Source organism: Castor canadensis, chromosome 5 (genome assembly GCF_047511655.1).
Source record: "Castor canadensis chromosome 5, mCasCan1.hap1v2, whole genome shotgun sequence".
Taxonomy (NCBI): Eukaryota; Metazoa; Chordata; class Mammalia; order Rodentia; family Castoridae; genus Castor; species Castor canadensis.
In genome coordinates, this window is record NC_133390.1 from 108,397,939 (window position 1) to 108,418,012 (window position 20,074).

Below are 20,074 nucleotides of genomic sequence, written 5' to 3' on the forward strand. Positions count from 1 at the left end.
GACATCTCAAACACGGAACGGGGAGATGGATGCTACTAGCAAACCTGGGTTCGGCACTTTCCAGCAAATGCAGTGCTACCCTAACTCTCAGCTTGGCTTTATTAAAAAGGAACTCAAGAGAAATACCAGCAGTCATAAGATCCTACGCTTGTACATTACCGCCGCACCATCCCGCCGCGCATCCCGACAGGAGGAGAGGCTGGAGACCAGCGATCCGCGTCCCGAGCGCCCGAAAACTCAGGGGCTCCAGCGACACTGTCGCGGGGTTCACATCGTCGCCCACTTCCTAGCCTCCAAAAGTTACCGTGGTTCAACTACACCATCGCCTTCTCTTTACAGGCAAAGCACATCGGCGCGGCGGGGGCGAGGCGATGCCGGGGATGTCCCCGAGGTCCAGCCGGGTCCGGGAGCAGCAGCCCCCCCATCCCGCTGGCTCACGGCGGACCCCACCCTCCGGCGCCCGGGTCCCCGGGGCTCACCTGCGGCGGCGGCGGCTGGGCTCTGGGCGCCGCCGGCCGGCGGCTCGGGGTCCGCGTCGCTGCTGGCGCCGTCGGGGGACGGTGGCGGTCCTTCCTCCCTGCGCCGGGCCGTGGAGGGCTGGGAGCCTCTGCGGGGCATGGCTGGGGCCGGGACGGGCGCGGGGGGGGCCAAGGTCACCACGGGGCGCCCGCCCGCCCGCCGCTCCCCACAATCCCGTCGGAAAACCCCGCTCGCAGCGGCGGGGGCGTCAGCACGGGGGCCACAAAAGCCAGTGGCAGCAGGGCGGGACCCACGCATGGGACAACCTAGATGTGCCTGGAAGCCGCTCAACGTCTGCGCGACAGCTTAGGTCTCTTTCCTTTCTTAAATCGCCCCCGCGGCTCGTCCACGGTCCCCCTAAGGCGGCTCAACTCCGTCACCCGTACGGGCGACATCGGCTGACATTCCCACGCGCCTGACTTTCGGAGAGGAGCTCGGGGTCGTCAACTCTTTCCAGGAGGGCGAAGACTACGCTCGCCTCCCGTCTCCCCGCCATTTAGGTCTGGGCGCCGGGACATTCGAGTGTCCCTCCCGCACATCCCCGCGGGAAGGCGGCCCGAAGCTGGGGATCCACCACTAGCCACTTCCAAAGCGGGCGCTGGCAACATCTGCTCGGGTTCGGTCATTTCGGGTTTGTCTGTCTCGAGGCCCACTGGACCGTAAACCTTGGAAAGTGACCAGACAAGGCTGAGACCCGGCGACGAATCCCTTGGGAGCCGCCCTGTCCCCGGCCGAGCCCGAGCCCAGGATTTCTGAGAGCAGATCCGCGAGGCTCGGAGCCGCCCGGAGAGACGCTCAGGCAGCTCGGAGGCGGCGCGCGGAGCCCCCGCCGCGGGGAGCGGTGAGGGGGGAGGGGTGACAGCCAGCGACTCCCAGCAGCAGCCTCAGCCCAAGGCCTCTACTTTGCAGGGGCCCGCGGACAGGGCAGGAAGTAAGAGCGTGACAACTTGATCAGGAAAAGTACTTTACCTGTAGGACAGTCCACTCACACCAGGGCTGGAGACGCTTGTACAGACTTGCCCCCCTCCCCGCTCCTACCGGTGTTTCGGGTCCGGGTCCTTCACTCGAAAATGGCGCCTAAAATACAAACTCGAACGGAAATTCGTTACAAATGCGCGCAATGATTTCTGGGAGCCATAATTTGAAAAAAAGTGCGGCGATCAGCACCGCCATCTTCTGGTCGCTCATGCGCATGCGCGAAGTCCTGGCGGGACCTAGGCAGAAGGGGAAGTGTCTGAGTGAATAGGGAGAGCGAGGAAACGTTTTTCCTGTGATCGGCCACAGAAACACTGTTATTGAAACTACACTACTTGACACTGTTGTCGAAGCTACAGCATTTGAAAAAACGATATGGTGAATTTTGAAAAAGAGGAAAAAACGTTGTAGGGTTTCCCTCAGAGCAGGAGGCGGGGCTCAGCTAGCCAATAACACCCCTTAAGGAGAGGGCGGGCTCGCTTTGGGGGCGGGGTCTCGGGCCCGCTCAGATGACGCGCCTCTGGGAAGTATCGCGGGAAGTGGGAAGAGGGAGGGAAAGTAGCGCTTAGAAGTCGCTATGGTGACGGAAAGGTCGGGAGGTTTACTGGCAACTGGTCCCAGCTTTCAGAGTGGTCGCCACGGCTTTCCTGGAACTTGAGGTAAGTCATCTGTCTCCAGACCTTTTGAGGAAGGGGTTCGGAAGTTGTAGCTGTCATTTTATCCTACCTTCCTTTGCTTCGTGGAGATCAGTTATTTTCCATCCCGTGGGACAGTGGGGCACGGGGTGTGTAGCCCGTGGGATGCGGAGGTGGAAGCCCTCAGTTTTGGAAGGGAATAGAGGGAAAACGAGAAGCCTTGGATTAGTGAATGATCGTACCGTCCACATATGAATCGCAAAACCATGATTTTCGAGTTATTTATATTAGTTCATTGGTGTTTCTAGTAAAAGGGCATTTCAGACTTTTAGCTCATTTGACCAAAGGGCTCTTAATAGGAGAAACGTTTGCCCGTGTCTTCTGGTTATCTTTAAGAGGGGATAATTATCGATCAACAAGTATTTCTGAAGTAGCTTTTGTATGCATTGCACTGTGCAGGGCATAATCAGGATTATTAAACAAGTGTGATGGTTACAATTCCTAGAGAATTTTTGTTAGCGGACTTCTAACCTGGAGTCTGTAACTGTGGTGGTAGGTGACTGGAATTCAGAGTTCATAACTTCCTTGAAATAGTATGCAAAATTATGTGCTTGTGCATTTTTCTGGAGAGTTAGTTTTCCTACAATTTTTATTACATTTTCAAACGTGGTCCTAATCTCCCACCATCTTGATTTGACTATCTGCGGTATTTATTCAACAGCTTATATGTTGAGAACCGCATGCCTCCTTAAAACAATTTTTTTTTTTTTTTGCATACTTAGGGCCTGGTGTATGGAAGCACCAATAAATCTGCTTTAAGAATGAATTTGCATTGTTACATATGTTAATGAGCCTTGCACCAAGTAGCATACAGTTTTGGTGATTCTCAGGAGTGGAGAGGACACTGCTAAGTGTAAGAATTTGGTGGGGTTGGGAGATTGGTGTGACTTGAATGAGCATTGACTCAATATTATAGTATACCTGTGTATTTACAGGTGGAAAAAATAATTATTTTCACAAAACAAATGACAAAATAAAACTCAATGAAAAAAATTTTGGCTGGCACACATATCAAGATGATACAGGGATTCTCTTTGAGGACTGGAATATTTTGCATTTTCACAGGTTGTAAAACACTACAAAACTGGAGCAGAGTAGATATGCTACATGAACAAATTAGGTAGTGTAGATGAGGGAATTGAGTAATGTAGATGGGGGAATTGAGTAGTATAGAGCACAAAGTAGTAGAAAAATGTAAATAGAAAACAGAATTCCAAATCCTATAATTTTTTAGCTATATACCTGGGTAGTTTACTCACTTCATCAGTATCCCTGAGGGCATTTATTTATAAAACAACATACAACCTACCTTATAGGATTGTTTGTAATTGTTTATCTAACACACATAAGCATTTGATGTTGCTGTGTTATGACATTAGGTGCTAAGGAATGAATAATGGGATATCAAGTTAGAGGAATAGTAGCTTATGTAGGATCTGGAAAACCAAGTCAAGAATATTACATATAAGTTAGAAGAAACAGTTATTAGAAAAATTTTGAGCTATGAACGACTTGGTTAAAAAAAAAAAAAAAAAGAAGAAAAGGGCCAGGGATGGTGCACAGGCATGCACAGCACTCTGGAGGCTGAGGCAGGAGGATCAGGAGTTTGATACCAGCCTGGGTTACTTTTTTTTTAAGACCCTGTCTTAAAAAAGTAGGAAGAATAATTAACAGTAGTTATATGGGATGTTTTAAAGGGAAAAGAGATCAGTCATGGCTTTAGATTGTTACTGTATAGTCTTCCACGTGAGAGGTGAGAAGTACCTACACAGAAAGAAAATAATTAAAATTTATTTTGGGGAAGTCTGTTGCTTTTAAAGATTTTGATGTTTGAGAGAATAAACCTTTAAAATCAGGGAGAATCACTTCTTGGCTTTTTGGCTAAGATCAAGTGTAGTACAGTCAATGAGGTCCTATTCCTTTTGAACCCTTGAATTAGTGAGGGGATAGGAAAAATAAGTGAGGGATACATCCTAGTTTTTCTTCTGTGGATGATTGCTGTCAATATGGAAGGTCTTACTGACTGATGTGAAAGGAATGTGGTTTCAATAAATCAGCTGACTGATAGCCTTAAATTTAATTGAGCCTAACAATGCCCAATTCAGCATAAACAGTTTCAAAATAGGCTTAAACTAGGTTATGTAATGAAGGTATTGATAACAACCAGCTACAGAGTAGACTTAAGTGTGAAGATCTATAAACACAATAAAAATAAGATATTCAGAAAAAGTGTAATTTTTGAGAAGTTTTTTTTGGTTGATTGTTGACAGTACTCTGGATACCTCTCATAAAATTAACCAAATCTAATAATATAGAGTTAGTTCATCTGGAAAGGACTAGGTTATAATCAAACTTACACACACACACACACACACACACACACACACACACAGTCAAGTGACTGTACTGGGCACTGATTTCGTTTCTGTCTTGGTTTGAATTCCATTGTGGCATTATTTTTAGGTTCCACATGGTGGCCTCTGGTACTTCCAGACTCTCAGGTTCTTTTTAAAATTAATGCTCAGGGATAAGGAGAATTTCTCTTCTCACCTTTTATTTAAATAAAATTCCTGAGCCAACTGTGAAACAATTTCTATGAAGAAGGAATGGAAGGCCCTATTTGGCTCTACTGAAGCCACATTGGAAAAGAGTGAGAATTGATTGTTCCATGGAAAAATTCTTTTTATCTAGGAAAAGAGTATATATGTGCTGGGTGACAAAACCAACAATTTTACTACAAATACATAACAATTACTAAGAGCTCAGGAGCTCTACTGAACCTTAACGTATTTTATCTCATTTACTCATCTTAACTACTTTTGAGATAGATTATCATTAGCTCTATTATACACAAGAAAGGAAACAAAGTATTGAGAAGATAAGCTGCATCAGACTTTCAAAAAGAAAGGGATCAGTGTGAGAATGGAGATCTTAAGAAAAAGTAAAGTTTATTAGTTTTTTTTTTTTTTAAATGCACAAATACAGGTTTTAGATGTTGCTCAGTGGTTTAGTGTTTGTCTTGCATGCACAAGGCCCTGGGTTCCATCCCCAGTGCTACAAAAATAAATTTTAAAAAATTTAAAAAGTTTTTTTAAAATGCAGAAATGCATAAAACACAATTATGTCATAATCTTATCACTTACATAAACCTGTTTGAAATATATAAATGGACAGATAAATAAATTGCTATTAATATGATTAAAACTTTCAAAAATTATGGCAACATAAAATTAGTATCAGAAGCTTTCCTTGTTGGGGCTGGGAGTGCAAATCAATGGCAAAGTACTTGCCTAGCACCACATACACGAAAGCTTCCCTTCTTATCACAATGTTCCCTGCACCTCCCCTCCAATATTAAGTTTTTTTGCCTGACTTCCTAGAAAAGTGTTCTAGCATTTACCAGCTTAAATCTATATCATTTTTATTTACACAAAAGGGATTGAATTATATGAAATTGCTATCTTCCTTACTTTTGTCATTAAACATGTTGTGTACATCTTCCTATGTCAATAACTACAGTTCATTTTTGAAAAAAAAGTGCAGCATTGTATATTGGTTCAATGTGATTTTTTTTTATGTCAGTTGAATTAAAAGCCTGAGTTAAAGGTTTTTATATATTTTTAAATTTGTGAATCACATGCTTTATTAATTGGGCACCTTCTAAAGAATTGTAAACATAGCTTGTAAGAAAAGTTTTGAATATTACCCAGGAGGGGTCTGGTATTTTTCTTTTGTCCAGTGTGATAATAGAAACATGGTATCTAGATTTGAGGCTGGGCATTTTGTGTTTTTGATTGTCCATTTGCCTTTTATATTTATGTTTCTGTGAACTGTCAAATCTATAAGTTTTTAAAGATAGAAGTACCCATCTTTAGTACCCTTAATCAAATGACTTTAAAGGAGACCATGCTCTATTAGTTATCCTCCATTTCCCTGATACTGATCTACCTCTGTTCACTGGTTCTTTGTTCTTTGCCTCTAAACATACCTAATTTAAAAGGCTTTCAAAGTTACTGTTCTATTTCGTTCCTTTGACCTTTATACTTATCTATCTTTATACACATACACACGATGTAATACACATATACACATATAACTACCTGTCTACAGAGAAAAGCGATTAAGAAATTGATTCTTGTGATTGTGGGGGCTGCAAGTCAGAAATCTATAGGGCAATGATGTCGAGCAGGTTGGAAATTCAGGTAAGAATTGATGTTACAGATTTGAATCTCAAGAATGGAAACTGAAACAGGATTTCTGTTTCTAGTCTAGAGCAGAATTACTTCTTTGGGAAACTTTTGTTTTTGCTCTTAAGATTTTCAACTGATTGGATAAAGCCCACCCAAATTATGCAGAGGAATGTCAACTGGTTGCAGCTGGGTGCCTGTGGCTGCCACTGTAATTCTAGCTACTCAGGAGACAGAGATCAGGAGGATCCCCATTCAAAGCCAGTATGGGTAAATAGTTAGTGAGACCCTGTCTTGAAAAAAACCCATCACAAAAATGGACTGGTGGAGTGGCTTGAGGTGTAGGCCTTGAGTTCAAGCCCCAGTTTAAAAAAAAAAAAGTCAACTGGTTGCAAATGTTTATGATTTGTAAAAAAATTACCTTACAGCAATGTTTAGTTTGTGCCCAAAAAACTAAGCACCATAGTCTAGCCAAGTTGACCTATACAGTTAATCATCAATGGGAGGCCAGATCAAAAAGGGTCTTAGACATTGTTTTAAGAACTTTGTTTTAATTCTGTGAGATAGTTAGTTAATGCAATCATGGTGGGGGTTAGGAGACCAGTTAGAGGGCATGATAGCAATTCTGGTTAACAGTTGATGGCACAGTGGACTTGGGTCATAGTAGTGGGGTGGTGAAAAGTCATATATTTAAAAAAAATTTTTTAAAAACCCAGCAACTTGAATTTGGGATGTAATGAATCTAAGGGTTTTGGTCTGTGCTTCTGAAAGAATGGAATTACCATTTACCAATATGGGTAAGACTGTGGAAGGAGCAAAGAAGAGGGAAAGATCAGAAGTTTGATACGGGTCTTGTTAAGTTTGTGATGTCTGTTAAGATATTCAAATAGAGTTATCAAATAGTTAGATACAAAAGTCTGGGGTTCAGTGGAGGGGTGTGAACTGGAGACATGAAATTGAGTCATTACTATGTAAGGAATATACTTACATTAAACTAGGAAAGTGAGTGAGTTTACCATAGCAGTGAGTATGAATACAGAAGAGGTATAAGGACTGAGTTCCCTATTTAAGGAGGGAATTTTAGGAGAAATAACATTTAGTTACTCCTTCTGTAACTCTCTGCAATTGCTTTCTCTACTAAAGTCTGTGTTGAAGAGAATACTAACACCATTAGCAGGATTGAAAGAAATCCCACAGAGTTCTATATGCTCCTTTTCCATTATACAACTCTGTACCAGCACTACAAACCCCTTAGTAGGGCAGTTCCAAGAAGGATAGAATATAAATTGATTAGCCACCTCCTTTAAAGAGAACTTTGAGACTATTACATCAAATTTAACACCCCTCCACATTCAAGACTTAATTCTCAGTGATAGTTCATTATAAGGATTAGCTGTTGATGACAGTAATTGAAATATGATAAAACTTTATTTTCTATCACAAGTCTGAACAGGTGGTACAAGACTAATATGACTATATAGTCAACTATCTTGCATCCTTCTATCTTTTAGCTTTATTATAAATGGTCTGGACTTTCATAAAATGTAAGTCAGATCATACCACTCCTTTGCTCACAGCCCCTCCACTGGATTCTCAGTTTATTCAGAAGAAAAAATGAAAGCTTTTATTGTGACTTTCCATCTTTTCTCCTCTGTCCCTTTTCTCCTTTCCTCATTTCCTGCTAGTCCCTTTAGTCATCTGGCCTTTGTCTTCTGACCTAGTCTTACAAGGATTGTGACCAGTGTATTTAGGAGAGTCTGAAGTGGTAAGAGTAGGAGTAGAAAACTGAGTTTTAGTCCTGTTACAATAATTGAGGCAGAGGGTAATAGTGGCCTTGGACTATGGTAGAGGTGCAGAGAAGTGACCAGATTAAGAGTATATTTTGGTGGTTGGTCTGACAGGTTTTTAGTTTGCTTGTTTTTGTTTTGAGATAGGTAGGTGGCCCAGGCTGGACCCTCTATCCTGTTGCCTAGCCTCTCAAGTGAGGGCTGCTATACCTGACCCTGTTGGGTTTTGCTAAGCATATTTTTTCCTTCAAGTCTCATAAATGCTGACCCACATTGGATCAAAGACAACTTATACATGATTTTTAGAGAGGCTTCTCCTTGCTGCCTATGTAAAGTTGCAAAGCTATCTATATCCTGGAAATTTTCTGTTGTACCTACCCTACTCCACTACCTAGTATCACTGGTTAGTCAGATCTTTTGTGACCAATGCCTTTGGGCAGCTAAAAATACTTCAAAGCAGCATTCAGGCTGTTTTGCACTTTCTTGAATTGGCTGTGCTATAATATTAATTTTTCCTTACTGTATTTTATACTGTATCAAAGTCCACATCATTCATGCTGATGATCTCAGCTAAGTGGTTCGCATGGGGAAGATCTTTCTTTCTGAACAAGGGAAACTTTTCCCAGTGTTAGGCTGTTGCCTTCCTCTTTCTGACTCCTCGGCACCATGGTGTTGAATGGTTGGTGATTTCTTTTGAATCAAAACCATCCTATCTTTACTATATAAAGGGGTTATGATTTCTTCTGGTGAGGAAGTCTCCTAATCATTGTGGATTTCAGCAGTTTGAGGTTTATCTGATGTAGAATTCATTTTGTCTTTTGCCAAATATCTTTTAAGTTACTGGTTGTAAAAGTATAGTCAGCTTTTATGTGCGTTTTGTTATCTTTTGTGTTTATTATTCCCAGAAGCTATAATTTTTCTGCTCTTCTTCTTTTGTATTCCTTGTAATCTGAGTCAATTTTGATGATTTTAAAGATGCAACTCTTTATAAAATATTATCATTCCTTTTTCCCCTCCCTAGTTGAAGGAGGTCTGGTGGAAGGGAGGGAGTTTAGAGGAAGGTGGAGAAATTTTAAGGGCCAAAAGCTGAACCTGTGAAGTGTTAGATTGTATGCTAGCTCTGGCTGTGCCATACATGCTTTCATATTTTTTGAAGCTCAAGAGAAATCACCACAGAGAACTAGAAAATAGTGCTTTGAAATGCATCTGTATTTATACCTTGATCTAAAAGTCTCTCTGGACTTAGGGGAATGAGAAATTATCTAACTGAGGTCTATTGAATTCTAACCTATGGTCAGCACCTCTTTTGATACAGTTAGCAGCAATTTTAAAATTGGTAAAGAGATTTTTTTACCCTTTGTTATGTATTTTTTGTCTATTACTCAGAAAGAGTTTTGTAAATGTAAATTGGACTCAAAATTTAGTGTTTTCTTATTATCTTTTGATCATGTGATTATTTAAGGGAGTGTTATTTTTCTTTTCTTTCTTTTTTTTTTGGCAGTACTGGGGTTTGAACTCAGGACCTCATGCTGGCGAGGGAAGCAGTACACCACTTGAGCCATGCCCCTAATGCTTTTTGCTTTACTTTTTTTTTTTTAAATAGGGTCTCATGTTTTTGGTCTGGTCTGGCCTGGGACCTTGATCATAACTGAGATGACAGGTGCCACCACCACACTGAGCTTTTTGGTAGTTGAGATGGGTTTTGAAGAAATTTTTGCTTGAGGCTGACCTTAAACTGTGATCCTCCCAGTCTCCATCTCCTGAGTAGCTGGGATTAGACATGAGCCACTGTGGTTGGTGAATGTTATTTTTCTTTCCAAGAACACTCAGAAGTGTTCTTGCTGCCCACGCTGGCTTCAAACTCTTGAGTTCAAGCTATTCTGCCTCAGCTTCCTGAGTTAGCTGAGACTACAAGTGTGCACCACAATATCCAGCTTACATAGCTTAGTAAGCAATTTATTACTTCTTTCCTAATTCACTCATTTTTCACATTGCCACCATGTGCCATAACTGTTGGGCAAGATATCTCCCCCTAACAGAATGTAAAACCCAGATTGGGCTACTAGTTGATAATGTATTATTTCACAAGGATTCTAGAATTAAGACCTTAAAAGTTTAGTTTAGCTCTCCCATTAGAGCTTAGAATTTAATTGACATCCATTACACAGGGTCATAATTGATTGTGATCATTCCTCAGTTTGCAGAATCTTTTGAGCTGGCCTCAGGGCAGCCTTTGGAAATTCTTTATCCAACAATATTCATGTCATTGATTCTTAGGACTGTCCTAGGCAGAGTATAGAGGACACTGGGGGCTCAACTCAAGTCCCCTATCAGTTCTTGGCAGGACTGACATACCCACTACTTTCCTCTCTCCACATATTTGATATCAGAGGATTGAAGGTACTATGGTGATCCCTGGGAGGCAAAGGTTATTTATTTATTGGTGGTAGTGGGACTTGAACTAAGGGATTTTTCACTTGCTAGGCAGGTGCTCTACCACTTGAGCTATGCCCAGACTCCACAGGTTTGTTTTTAATGCTTAACTTATATTTTCTTTCCTTTTATTTTTACAGTGAGTACATTCAAGTAGCATTTTTACTAGAAGTGGAGACATGAGATTGAAGATATCGCTTTTAAAGGAACCAAAGCATATCCTTTTAATACTTATAAACCTTATTGTAATCATCTTATTGCTAAAAGTTTTCTTCTATTTTTTTGCTCTAGTTAGAGATTTTTTTCCATTGTTTTAGTGGTTATTTAGCTAAATTGTTTTGAAATATTTGAGATCATATGTTGTAGGTATTTCTCCAAAACAAAGTATTTGCTCTAAATCTTACTTTCAAATTCCATTTTTCTCACTCTATTTAAGTATGGTACTTAAGTTTTTAAAAAGTAGTTTTTGTTTAGCCTAATAGAATATTAAAGAGAAGCTCTTTTAAAAATCCAAATAATTTGTTAGTGTGATCTAATATGTATTCATTGAGTTGTGCTCTATTTTCTTTTTTAAAATGTAGCCCAGGCTGTCTTCAAACTCTCAATCCTCCTGCCTTTGCCTTCCAAGTGCTGGGATAACAGAAGCACACCACCATACCCAACTTGTATGTTGAGGGGGGTGTCACTGACTTCTCACCTTAAACTGTGATCTTTCTGATCTCCACCTCCAAAGTTGCTGGGATAACAAGCATGAGCCACCATGCCCAACCTTAGTTCTGCTCTACTTCTTTGCACTCCTGATAAAGAAGAGTATAAACTGGGTAAATCTGAGTAATGAGACCTTTATTATTTCACAAGAGTGCATGGCAATTATTAATATTTTCTCATATTCATGACCCCATATTTTGTCAACTCCAGTCCTTAGTTATGTGTCAGTGAGCTACACCTGTCTCCACTGTCATCCTCCTTAGTCATTTAGACCTGTTCTCAAAGTATTGTCTCTGTGGACTTTATTGCAGGTCTGTGAAGGAAGGGATAAAGAAATTAAAAGGGTGAGAAATTTTTGTTGCAATTTACCATTGTTACCATCCAAATAGGTCATTTTTCTAGTAATTCCTTTAATCTGTGTGGTGTGTGGTACTGGGGATCGAATCCAGGGCCTTGAGCATGCTAAACATACATTCTACCATCGAGCTACATTCCCAGCCCACGTTTTTATTTTATCTTACAAAATGTCAGTCTGCACTGGATTCACACAAAGAAAAATTTGGCCGGTTTGAATTTATTTGTGTTTCATTTATATTATTTTGTCTGAATATTTAACTCTTTTTTTTTTTTTGGCAGTACTGGAGTTTGAACTCAGGGTATCATACTTTTGGGGCAGGTGCTTTACCACTTGAGCCACTCCACCAGCCCTTTTTTGCATTGGGTTTTTTTGAGATAGGGTCTCACAATCTCTTTGCCTGGAGCTGGCTTCAAATCTCGATCCTCTTTATCTCTGCCTCCTGAGTAGTTAGGATTACAGGAGTGAGCCACTAGTGCCTGGCTTGATTATTTAACTCTTGAGTAAAGATGTAATTCCTTTTATGTTGCCTTAAATCAGTTTTGCTGTCTTTTCAAAGTATGCTCTGAGGAATTCATGCCATATACAATATTATAGCTGTCTACTGTTTACTTTTACCTTTTAAAGCTGAAGAAAATTCTTTTTAGACTTTCTTAATCTAGCAGTTCTCTCATTTCTCCCATAATTTTAGTTGGCCTGTTAGCTTGATGATAGCATCATGGATCTGTGATGTATAATTATAGCAGTTTATATAAGGATAAGCTAGAGGTTTGGTTTGAAGTGTGTGTTTGTGTGTATTTTCTTCCTTTCTAGATTTTACCTAAGCTTTTGTCTTTCTAGGTTTCAGAAGCATTGCTAGGTGACAGCAATTATACTGGAGCAGTTTTTTTTTTTTTTTTAGGAATTATCTAGAGGTCCTTTGGATTGCCCAAGGAACCCAAATCATTATATTTGGATTCTGAGCATTTCAGTGACACTTTATTCCTATTTGTGAAGTCTCTTAAGCTCTTTCTATCATCCCTTTTTATCTTTTTCATTTTTGCTTAATTTATCATATTTTCAAAAAAAACTTAGAAGATATGACAATAATTATGACACACTGTATTTTTATGTTTCCTTGAACGGTTTGATTGTTCAGATAAGCCAATAAGAACATTGATGAGAAAAGTGAAGAAAGTGGAAGTTCATATGATAACAATAAGAGAGTAAACAATCCAACCAAGAATGATCTGGTAATTTAGAAATACAATTGTAAGCAAGAAAAAAATGTCCTATGTAAATGAGAAACGTGAGGTACACAATTCTGCTAGGGTAAGCAGCTAGTCCTGATGGAGGGTATGAGGGCTATTTAAGCATCTCAACTTACATAGAAATTCTTCTGATAAATCAGACTAAGTTAATACAGAACTTGATTCGATGCTATGTATCTTATAATTATAGTAAATTGTTAGTGAATTATTTTTTGACATTAATGTCCCAAAATTTGTATTGTCCATTAAAAATTAATAACCAAAATGGAAAAAACAGTTTGGTAAGATTATAGTTTTAGCTGTTAAGCGGTGGACTTTTTTTTTCCCTAGGTGAATTGTTATTATAGTGTGTGATTTTGGTTTTTGTTTTTGTTTTTTGGGACAGAGTCTCACTATGTAGTCCAGGCTGCCCTTGAACATATCATCCTCCTGTTTCTGCCTCCTGAGTTCTTGGGATCACAGGTGTGTGCTACCATGGGTGGCACATTGTGTGATTTAAGGAGATATTTTATTGTTAGATTTCAGTCTTCTAACAATTGATTTTTTTTCACTTATCAAACTAATATGTGCTTTCTAATAGCTTAAATGATGCATATATATGAATACATAGTCACAGATTTTTTATATGTATACTTACACACATATATGTGTATGTGTAGATGTGTTTTATATATACATACATATGTTTATATTGTTATAGGATCCTTTTCTTCCTGCTTATTCCCCAACAGTTTAGTGCAGATCATTTCTTACCTTTTGCTATATTAGGTTTCTTTTGTGTATTTTTTGGCCTTGTTGAAGGAATATTTTTTTTATAGCACAAGTTTAAATTTCCGTGTAGTCAATTTTTTCCCCCTTTGGCATCTAGCTTTCATCTTTCCTTTACATTCTTACAACTGTTTTGATAGATTCTTAATCACCTTTATGTGGAAAAAATATCAGTCATAAAATGTAAAATACATTTAGAGGCTTTAAAGCTTCCTTTTTATAACCTGCATCTGTGAATCATTTTGTTAGGATTGAGGACTTTGTGTGTTTTATGCTTCCTTAACACAGTATCACATCAAGAATTAGTAAGCTGTGTGGGCTGGACTACTGCTGAAGAGCTGTATTCATGTAGTGATGATCACCAGATAGTGAAGTGGAACTTGTTAACCAGTGACACAAGTCAAATAGTGAAACTTCCTGATGATATTTACCCGATAGATCTCCACTGGTTTCCAAAAAGTTTAGGCACAAAGAAACAGACTCAAGCAGAGAGCTTTGTCCTCACAAGTTCCGATGGTAAGTTTTAATTAATTAATTAATTAACTTTTAGTGGCACTGGGGTTTGAACTCAGGGCCTTTGCTTGTGAGGCAGGCAGTCTTACTGCTTGAGCCACTCTGCCAGCCCCTTGATGGTAAGTTTTTACTAAGTGTTATATGCTCATCTTGTATTAAAATACATACTAATATGATGTAGAGTTGTTTTACAAAAGTGCTTTGTGGATTTCCAGCTCTTCATCTGCACATTTTATTTATTTTTTTGTACAATCATTTGATTTGTGTATGGGTTATAGAACTATTGTCATAGAAGAAAGTGAATTAAACTGGCATATCCCAGGATTGAATCTGGGCCTTTGGCTTTACTTTTCTGTGCTGTTACCGCAATTTTGGTTTCCAGTTTCTTCAAATTTAACTTAATAACATAACCACACTAAAAAAATACAGATGTACATACTCATTTAGTCAGCTGTCTATTGAATATATCCTTTATTTTCTAGTATATTGATTTCTAGTTACAGAGTTGAAGACTTGTATAATTTGTCCATAATTTATTACTGGTAAATAGAAAACATGGTTTTTTTTTTTTCTTTTGGAGATTGGGACTTGTTTTGTATCCCAGGCAAGCCTCAAACTTATAATACTTCTACCTCAGCCTCCTAGAATTTACAGGTGTACCACTACACCTAGCCTAACTTTTCTACTTTTTAAGGAATGTTTTTGTTTTCTTAGAAATACTTGAGCTATTTTAATCTGTATTGTACTTTACCTACTATGCCAATTAGGGGTTCACTGATTATGGGTACATTTATTGTAAGTAACAGAAACTTACTTGGCTAACTTTTTGCACAAATGGAGTTTTTTTGTTTACCTATTTGTGGGCTAGATCTTCAAGGATAGCTGCATCAGCCCCTGTTTTCAGTCTCTTGAATAGGCTTCCCCATGTGGTAAGTGTGATGTGGCCGTAGCCCAAGATTCATCATCTGAGATGAGGAATGTTAGCAACAAAGGGTGTGTTTTCCTCCTTATTTCTTGTAGCAAGCTGTAGAGATGGTCCTATATGAGCTTAAAGCATATGGCCAGTGCTTTAATCACCTTAATCAAGGGAACGAGATACTGATTGATCATGTCAAGCCTCAGGCTAACATATAAAAAAAGAGAAGAGAAGAGGACTTTTATAATCAGAAGAAAGAAGGGATGTTATGACAAATTAATGTCAGATTGTACTACATTGGCAGAGGGCCTTGTGGTTGGTTTTTTTTAAAACTTATTTTTCTGAGACTTGATTAAATGAGATATATATATATAAAAGCACTTGATATAGAGCCTTGTGCTTAGAAGACTGGCTCTGAACTACACTAGAATTTAGTTTTACTCAGATAATAAAAGTGATGGGCTCACTTAAAACTTTATTATGATATGATTTCATATTTACAGAAAAGTTATAAGAATTGTACAATCCTTTATTCACATTGTCTAATTTAACATTTTATCCCATATACTTTACCATTGACTCTCCCTTCTCTCTATATACACTTACACACTTTTCTTCCTTTAGATTTGAGAGTAGTTTACAGACATGCCCCTATACCAGAAACACCTAGAAGCATTTGTTAAGGATTTTAATCACCACAATACATTGATCAAAGTCAGGAAATTTAACATTGATGCAATACTACTATCGAATCTACAGTTCATATTCAGATTTTAGCACTGTCCTAATACTATCTTTTGTAGAATTTGTTTACTACTGCACAGTAACATAGTGCTTTTGTTATATCTCTAGCTTCCTTCTGTCTGGAACATCTCCTCAGTCTTTTTTATATGATCTTAGTAATTTTGAAGAATACAGGCCCATTACTTCATAGAATGTTCCTTGATATGTGTTTACCTGATGTTTCCTAATTGTTAGATTTCATTTACAGATTTTTAGCAGGAATGCTCAGGACACCAGATAGGAAATTCATGGTGTTATTTTGGCCCATTGTTGGTGGTGTTAACTTTGATTACTGATAGGTTGTATTTAATTAAATTAATCTATTGTAAAGTTATTATTTTCCTTTTTTAATAACTAATTTTTGAGAGAGTATTTTGAGACTACAAAAATATTCTTTTCCTCCTTAGACTTCCTTCCATGCTCTTATCATCCATTAATGATTCTTGACTAAATCACTTATTACTAAAATGGTTGCCAAATGGTGGCTTCCATATTGAATAGTTGGTATTCTACTCCAAGGAAGAACTTCCTGTCCCGTGCCCATTTATTTATTTATTTATTTATTTTGTTAGATTAGTCTCATAGATTCTTATTTTATTTGATCAATATTCTGTTTCTATGAATTTTAATTTTTTTTTTTTTGCAGTACTAGGGTTTAACTCAGGGTCTTGTGCTTGCTAGGCAGATGCTCTACCATGTGGCCCACTCCACCAGCCCCTGAATTTTAAATCTCGATGTTGAAATTGCCCCAGAGTTGGCCAGTGGGAGCTCCATTAGTGGAGCCAGTTACACTGATCTTTTTGTGTGTGTGTCCTTATCATTTTTTGAGCACTTCCTTACTGGCACAAGATGTTCCAGGCTTATCTTGTATTTTCCCATTTCCAGTCCCCAAATCAGCCATTTTCCAAGGATATGTGTTCTTTTTTTGATGGCTAATGACATGTAAAAGCCAAAATAACAGGACAAGCTGTGTTCATGCCAATGGGGTAGTGTTTGTTTCAAGGCCCTTTCAGTGAAAAGAGCTAAGAAACAAATACAAATGCATATGCATATCAAAAGCTACTTCTTATGACTTTATATCTAAGCCATGAGTTTATTCTGATAACACCAGTTCTAATTCAACACCACAGGGTTAATTCTAGCCTTTTTTCTATACATGGAAGTAGTGAAGAAAATCTGGTTCCAATTATCATCAGTGTATTTACTCATTTGCTTACTTCTGTAATACACATTAGTTTCAGAATTCATAATATATACTACTGCAAAAATTAATCTGCTTAAAGTTCAATATTTCTTTAATGCTGATTTTATCTTTGTAGGTTTTGATCGTTTTGTTTTTTGTTTTGTGAGCCAGGGACTCTATACTTAGCCCAGGATTGTCTTGAATTTACTATCTTCCTGCCATACCCTCCTCCTCCTGAGTACTGGGATTACAGGTGAACACTACTACACCTGCCTATCTTTGTTTTTTTTTTTTTTTTTTTGATTAGCAATAATTGCACCTCGGATAAACCTCATTGACTACAATACTGCCACTGCGCAAAGCTCCTATCTTTGTTTTTGACTGAGGAAAGTCAAGTCCTTGTTTAAAAGTTACTTGTCCCCCTGTTTACGTGTGGTTATATTATTCATTTGAAATGCAGTTAGTATTTATTTGTTTTCTACTTAAGGTCTCTTCTTCTCTCATCCTTATTGATTTGATTATTTTTCAGATATGTAAAACATTAATATAGATTGCTATATAAAGTCAAAACTATGTTAAAAAATATACTGAGTAATGTTACTAACTTCACTCATCTGATTCCATACATCCCATTTCTAGTTATTTTCTGTAGGTAACCAGTTTCTTTGGTTCTGGTTTATTCTTTCTGTTTCTTTTGGCAAAAATAGATGTATATTTTCTTAGTTCACTTTTTTTTTTTTAATTGGTGATACTGGAGTTTGAATTCAGGGCCTTGTGCTTGCAAGTGCTCTAACCCTTGAGCTACATCCCCAAACCTGTTTGCTTTAGCTATTTTTTGCTTTTGCCTTTTTTGCCCTGGCTGATCTGGACCATTATCCTCCTACTTATGCCTCCCACATAGCTGGGGTGACAGGTGTGCATTGCTACACCCAGCTTTTTTTGATGAGATGGGGATCTTGCTAACCTGTTAACTGGCCTGGCCTTGATCCTAACCTCCATATCTCTGCTTTTCTGAGCTTGGATTTTAGGCATGAACCACCACTCCTGGCCCTTTGTTCACTTTTTTATGACTTTTTATCTGGCATACTTAGATAGTAAAAATAATTAGTTTTAATCATTTCTGCTATCTGTTTCCCTGAATTATTCAGATTACTTAATCATAATTAAATAATAATTCCTTTGGTCTTTATTTCACATTGGCTTTCTATGAAGCACTTTATGATGGGGAAAAAGTCTAAAGAATATAATGGGAAATATAAGTTTATAAGAGAATCTACGACATTTAATTTTATTTTTAAGTTTACAAATATGAAAAAGTGCCAGGTGTGTTGGGGCATATCTGTAATCCCAGCACTAGAGAGGCTGAAACAGGAAGATGTGAGTTAGAGGCTAGCCTGGGCTACATAGTGGCAATACTCTATCTGTCTCAAAAAACAAACAAAACAAAAGACATCTGTAAAACAAAAACAAGAACAAACAAACGAAAACAAGAAAGCATGTCACAAGTAATTGTGGGCTAAAAAGAGAACCAAAGTAGAGTATTTTCTCTCATCATGAGTCCATAATGATAGAAAGTGAAAAAAGGATGATAGCACAAAGAAAAGAAGTGACGAGATAGAAAATAGTAATCAGAAATAAAAAGCAGTGTTCAGGGAAGAAGGTGGATGCCATCGGGAGGTGGTCCAGAGGTCTCCTAACAGGTAAGCATCTGAGGTTATTTTATACATCAGTGCTGTATTCTTTTTTAACCTAATATTTTAAAAAATATTTGTTGTGGTAAAAACCACACACGAGATTTACCTTCTTAGAAAAATTTTAAATGTACAGTACAGAAATGTTAATTATAAGCATATTCTTGTATTCTGATCTCTAAAACTTGTTTATCTTGGATACTTTAAAAAAAAATTCCTTTGAGACTTAATTCATTGCTCAAGCGTTCTTTATCTAGTTGCCGCCAAAGTTCTCCTCTTGGTTTTTCTCCCCCAACACTGGCAGAAGAGGAAGTTAACCATTTGTTAATTTGTTCATGACTCTTCCTTTGTTCCCTTTTTCTGATGCTCTTCCTCTTCTGTATTTGTGAGAACATTACATTTTTTTAAAAATCCTGAAATTTGGGGCAGGTCCTGAAGTACACAGAGCAGACCGAGTATTTTGTCTCACCAACAACTTTCTCCTCAACATTTTCTGTTTTTAAATATTTCATGCAGCTGTATCTGACTTTTGTTTTTGGTGGTGGTGGTGCTGGGGTTTGAATTCAGGGTTTCTCAAATGCTAGGCAGTTGTAACTACTGAGCTACATCCAAGGTAACTTTGTCCTACTTTTTAGAGGAGATGTTTCTTTGACATTGTGTTAAAGATTTACATTTTAAAAGAATTGAATTGGATTTATTTAAAATGTATTAGGACAACTGCTGTGTTAAGGAATTCTGGTCTAACAGCCTTTTTTGGAGAGCGTAAAATCTTTTGTAAGGCCATTAAGCACTCCTTAAATTATATTTATGGAGTTATATTTTTTACATTGTATTATTTACAGACTTTTTTACATTGTATTGGATATCAAAATAATTTCCATCTTTATTAGTTAATATATATCCATTTTGAAATCTCACTTTGAAAAAAATTCTTATTTTTTTATCAGAAGTTAGTAGAAGGGCTGGTAATTGTAGCTTAGTAATAACAGTACTTGCCTAGTATATGCGAGGACCTGGGTTCAGTCCCAAGCCCTGAAAAAAAAAGAAAGAAAAGACATTAGCTCTTAGGATCTCTTTACTGTCATTTGCAAAACATTTCTGCTGTTAAGCAGTCTGCAGCAGTGCTCATATGGTGCATGCCTCGTAAGCAAGAGGCCCTGAATTCAGCCCCCAACACTGACAACAAAAACAAAGGTGCTCCTGTGCTTTTTCCTAACACTTTATTCTAGCCTTCTTGTTCTTATGGATATGTCTTAAGACATTTTAAAAAATGTTTCATATTTTTTTTTTGTGGTATTGGGGCTTGAACTC

At 38.3% G+C, this 20,074-nt stretch overlaps 2 protein-coding genes and 1 pseudogene across 7 annotated transcripts in view; 1 reads left to right on the forward strand and 2 right to left on the reverse strand.

The window, feature by feature from the left end:
- Smc4 (structural maintenance of chromosomes 4) overlaps positions 1-1,643 on the reverse strand; it is a 32,943-nt gene extending 31,300 nt beyond the window's left edge. The window contains exons 1-2 of the mRNA XM_020180716.2: positions 1,489-1,643; positions 480-620 (exon numbers count right to left, since the gene is read on the reverse strand). Coding sequence (XP_020036305.2) covers positions 480-618 — 139 coding nt within the window. The 5' untranslated portion in view covers positions 619-620; positions 1,489-1,643. The remainder of the gene's footprint in view (positions 1-479; positions 621-1,488) is intronic.
- Positions 1,644-1,710: 67 nt separating this feature from the next.
- Positions 1,711-20,074, forward strand: part of Ift80 (intraflagellar transport 80) — a 119,345-nt gene continuing 100,981 nt past the window's right edge. For 2 of the 6 annotated variants that reach the window (XM_074073884.1, XM_074073887.1), the window contains exons 1-3: positions 1,716-2,153; positions 10,737-10,811; positions 13,971-14,193. In XM_074073884.1, coding sequence (XP_073929985.1) covers positions 10,776-10,811; positions 13,971-14,193 — 259 coding nt within the window. In that variant the 5' untranslated portion in view covers positions 1,716-2,153; positions 10,737-10,775. Of the gene's footprint in view, positions 2,154-10,736; positions 10,812-13,970; positions 14,194-20,074 lie in introns of all 6 variants that reach the window. The other 4 variants (XM_074073888.1, XM_074073886.1, XM_074073885.1 and 1 more) reach the window with 4 other exon arrangements.
- On the reverse strand, positions 17,354-17,436 carry LOC141423548 (U4 spliceosomal RNA; annotated as a pseudogene).